Source organism: Podarcis bocagei (genome assembly GCF_964188305.1).
Source record: "Podarcis bocagei genome assembly, chromosome: 9".
In the NCBI taxonomy this organism is placed as follows: domain Eukaryota; kingdom Metazoa; phylum Chordata; class Lepidosauria; order Squamata; family Lacertidae; genus Podarcis; species Podarcis bocagei.
In genome coordinates, this window is record NC_138134.1 from 5,505,498 (window position 1) to 5,509,113 (window position 3,616).

At 60.2% G+C, this 3,616-nt stretch overlaps 1 protein-coding gene across 1 annotated transcript; it reads right to left on the minus strand.

Annotated features, from left to right (window-relative positions):
- Positions 1 to 1,428: 1,428 nt before the first annotated feature.
- On the minus strand, positions 1,429 to 2,991 carry ADRA2C (adrenoceptor alpha 2C; the record flags this gene model as incomplete). Its single annotated transcript, XM_081208262.1, has 1 exon — positions 1,429 to 2,991. The coding sequence occupies one exon, from the start codon at positions 2,989 to 2,991 to the stop codon at positions 1,684 to 1,686; it is 1,308 nt and encodes a 435-aa protein (XP_081064388.1). The 3' UTR covers positions 1,429 to 1,683.
- Positions 2,992 to 3,616: the final 625 nt, after the last annotated feature.

A 3,616-nucleotide genomic window follows, 5' to 3' on the forward strand; every position in this document is an offset into this window, starting at 1 on the left:
GTCCTACCTACCCAAGGGTTAAATCCCTGCAGGGTTCTATGCAGTGATGCTGCCCAATTGGGTGCCATCCCATCCCCTTTCTGGGGTGCTCAGTAAGTGGAGAGGATCAGCAGCCTGGACCCATACAACTTTATATTTGAGGCCTCCTGTGGTGCAATGGGTCAGCGCGTCTGGCTATTAGCCAGAAGATTGGCCGTTTGAGCCCATCCAGGATTATTGCATTGCAGGGAATTGGACTAGATGTCTCTCAGAGTCCTTTCCACTTCTACAATTCTATTTCCTTTCCCCTCTGATTCCCCATAACTTCATTTGCTCCATCTTAGTGGAGCCTTCTTGTCCGTATAATTTTTGGCCCATTCTGAGGAGGGAGAGAAGCGGGAAGTGGGTTGTAGCAAAGTCTTCGTGCTTCTTCATGGATAAAGAAAAAGGCTGTACTGAGGTCAGCTGGGCAGGGTTAGTGCAAGGCAACAAGATGTTTATGGAAATCAGGTGGGTGCTACAAGGACAGGTGGGGGAAGAACAGTGCACTGCCCAAAGAAGCAGAACAGCTATAGCAGAAATCCATTTATTTCAGAGGAGAAACTGAGAAGCAATATAGATCTGGTTCAAGGATAGATTTGATTTGGGCAGCTCAAGATGCCAGCCTTATTCAATTAAGTTCAGTCAAATCTGAAAGAGTTGTTTACTATGGAAAGGCCTGAAGACAGATTTGTTCTTCTCTCTTCGGAAGAAGTGATATGCCTAATATAATCTAGCAGGTTTCCCCTTCAATTTACAGACCTTTTGCCACAGTATATTGTGGGTGAGAGAGCAAGCCTCTGAAATCCTCCTGGAAATGTTTTAGCTATTAATGCCTGGGCTGAGAGTACCTTCTCTGTGTACTCCTTGGTAGTTAAGAAAATTTATAAATTATCTGAGAAAATAGTTTGTCACTTGTAAAACTGATTAGAAATTTTAAGCTGTATACAAATAAACAATCAACCAACCAACCAACAGACAGGCAGAACAAGGGCACCTTAATTGGTTTCGGTTATTAAAATGACTGTTGTTGGGTGTTGTTTCTTTTTTAAAGAAATAGTTTGTCACAAGATGCCAAGTCTCTGGAAACCCAAGTTCACCTGAAAACGGGCATACCATCACATTCTGTGGGAAAGGCATCTATAAGCAAATCTGCTCTGTTGCTAGCCCTCCCCATGGGGGTGGGGAGATACAAAGCCGCTTCTGGAGCAGAGATGTGGGAACCTGTGGTGCTCCAGACATTGCTGGGCTACAATTCCCCTCTTCCCTGACCGCTGTTCCTGCTGGTGGAGAATGATGGGGGCTGGAGCACAGCAACATCTGGAAGGCCACTTCATTCGCATCCCCTCAGGGAATCGCTCAGCAGGGAAGAGAAACGTCACCTCAGTGTAAAACCACAATTCAGCAAGGTTTACAACTGATTAGAAACATTTATTTAGAAAAAGAAAAGTTAATATTCTCCTTTAGCAGGATTTGGGCAAATATATAAATTATTTCAGGTATAAAAGATTGTCAGTGCCTGACAGAAAGCGCAGGCTGGCTCCTTTCCCCCTCTTCTCCTCCTCCAGTAACGCCAGGCTCCGTCTCGGGGCAAATCCAGCCCTGAAGACAAACCCAAGTTCTTTGTGCAGAGGCCAGGGGAGCCCTTTCCTGCCCCCCCCCCAGTCAGCGCAAGAAGGGCAGCTTCCTCTCCCTCCTCCTCCTCCTGGTCCTCCCGAAGAGAATGTGCTTGAAGGACCTTCGGAAGTCCTGGTTGAAGATGGTGTAGATGACGGGGTTGAGGGAGCTGTTGCAGTAGCCGATCCAGAAGAAGAATTTGAAGAGCGCCTCGGGGACCTCGCAGGCCTCGCGGCAGATGCCGTACAGGCTGTAGCTGAAGAAGAAGGGCGACCAGCACACCACGAAGACGCCCATCACCACCGCCAGCACGAAGGTGAAGCGCTTCTCGCGCGCCTGGCTGGCCGCCGCCTTGGGGCCCACGCTGCCCGCGCGGTGCCGCCGCCGGTGCGACGAGAAGAACTCCAGCGAGCGGCTGCTGGAGCGCGACAGGCGCCCGCTCGACGCCGCCTTGCACGACGCCGACGCCAAGGGCCGCTTGGCCCGCCGCCGCCGCCGCCGGCTCTCCAGGGTGCTGCTCTCCTCCAGCTCCACGTCCTGCAGCTCCGCCGCCGCCTCCTCCCAGCGCGCGCCGGGCCACGGGCCCTTCTCCCGCGGCGGAGAGCGCAGCGACATGAAGCCCCGGGGCGCGCCGTTCTCGGCCTGGGGCGCGCCGTCGGGCCCGGGCCGCTTCTCGGAGAGCGTCCTGGTCCGGAGCTTGGCCACGCGGTAGATGCGCACGTAGACCAGCACCATGATGAGGCAGGGCGCGAAGAAGGAGCCGATGCAGGAGGAGAGGATGTACCAGGTCTCGTCGTTGAGCTGGCACGTGGCGGGCGCCTCCCCGGGGGGCTGCCAGTACTTGGAGACCAGCGGCGGCGAGGAGATGAGCGCCGAGAGGAGCCAGACCAGCAGGATGATGCCCTTGATGCGCCGCGGGGTCCGCTTCTGGTTGTACTCCACCGCCTGCGTGACCGACCAGTACCTGTCCAGGCTGATGGCGCACAGGTGCACGATGGAGGAGGTGCAGAAGAGGACGTCCAGCGCCAGGTAGATGTTGCACCAGGCCTTGCCGAAGTGCCAGGCGCCCATCAGCTCGTTGGCCAGCGAGAAGGGCATCACCAGGGCGGCCACCAAGATGTCGGCGCTGGCCAGCGAGACCAGGAAGAGGTTCTGCGGGGCGCGCAGGGCGCGGCTGGTCAGCACCGCGATCACCACCAGCACGTTGCCCACGATGGTGAAGACGATCAGGAAGCCCACCACGGCGGCCAGGACGGCCACGGCGCCCGGGGAGTAGGCGGCGGCGGCGGGGGGCGAGAGCGGAGCCCCCAGGGACCCGTTGAGGGGGGTCGCGCTGCTGTTGGGGGGAGCCTCCATCGCCCGGGCGAGGCGGGCGCGGCACTAGGGAGACGCCGCCACCCCCCGCTCGCTCCTCAGCTGAGCCCGGCCGGCGCGCGCTCCCCCCGCCGGCCCCGCCATCCCGGGGAGAAGGGGGCGCCCCCCGGACCCCTTCCCGGAGCAGCGGCGCTTGCCTGCCTGCCTGCCTGCGCGCCCCGGCAGGCGGGGACTCCCTCGTCCTCTGCTCCTCGCTCCTCCGCGCGCCCGGCGCTCCTGGGGCGGGAGAGGCGGCGTGGCGCGGGCTGCTGGCCGGGCCCCCGGAGCCGCGCTCCTCCCGCCGGCCGGCGCCTCTCTCCCGGGCGCCCCGCGCACTGCCGGCTGCTGCGGACGGCGCCCGACGCTGCCTCGAGCATGCCCAGTAGCAGCGGCGGCGGCGGCCAGGCACGCTCCCTCACGTGCGCCAGACGGGAGGGGCGGCCAGGGAGCCCGAGAGCGCCCGCCGCGCCCTCCGTCGCAGGGGGCTCCCCGGAGCGCGCTCCTGGCCCTCGCGGGGCGGGCGAGTGGGCGGGAGAAGCGCCCGGGAGCCGCGCTCGAGGGCAGCCTCGCCGTAGGGATGGCGGAGGCTCCCCGGAGGAAAGCAGGCGGAAAGAAGGAGAAGTGCCTC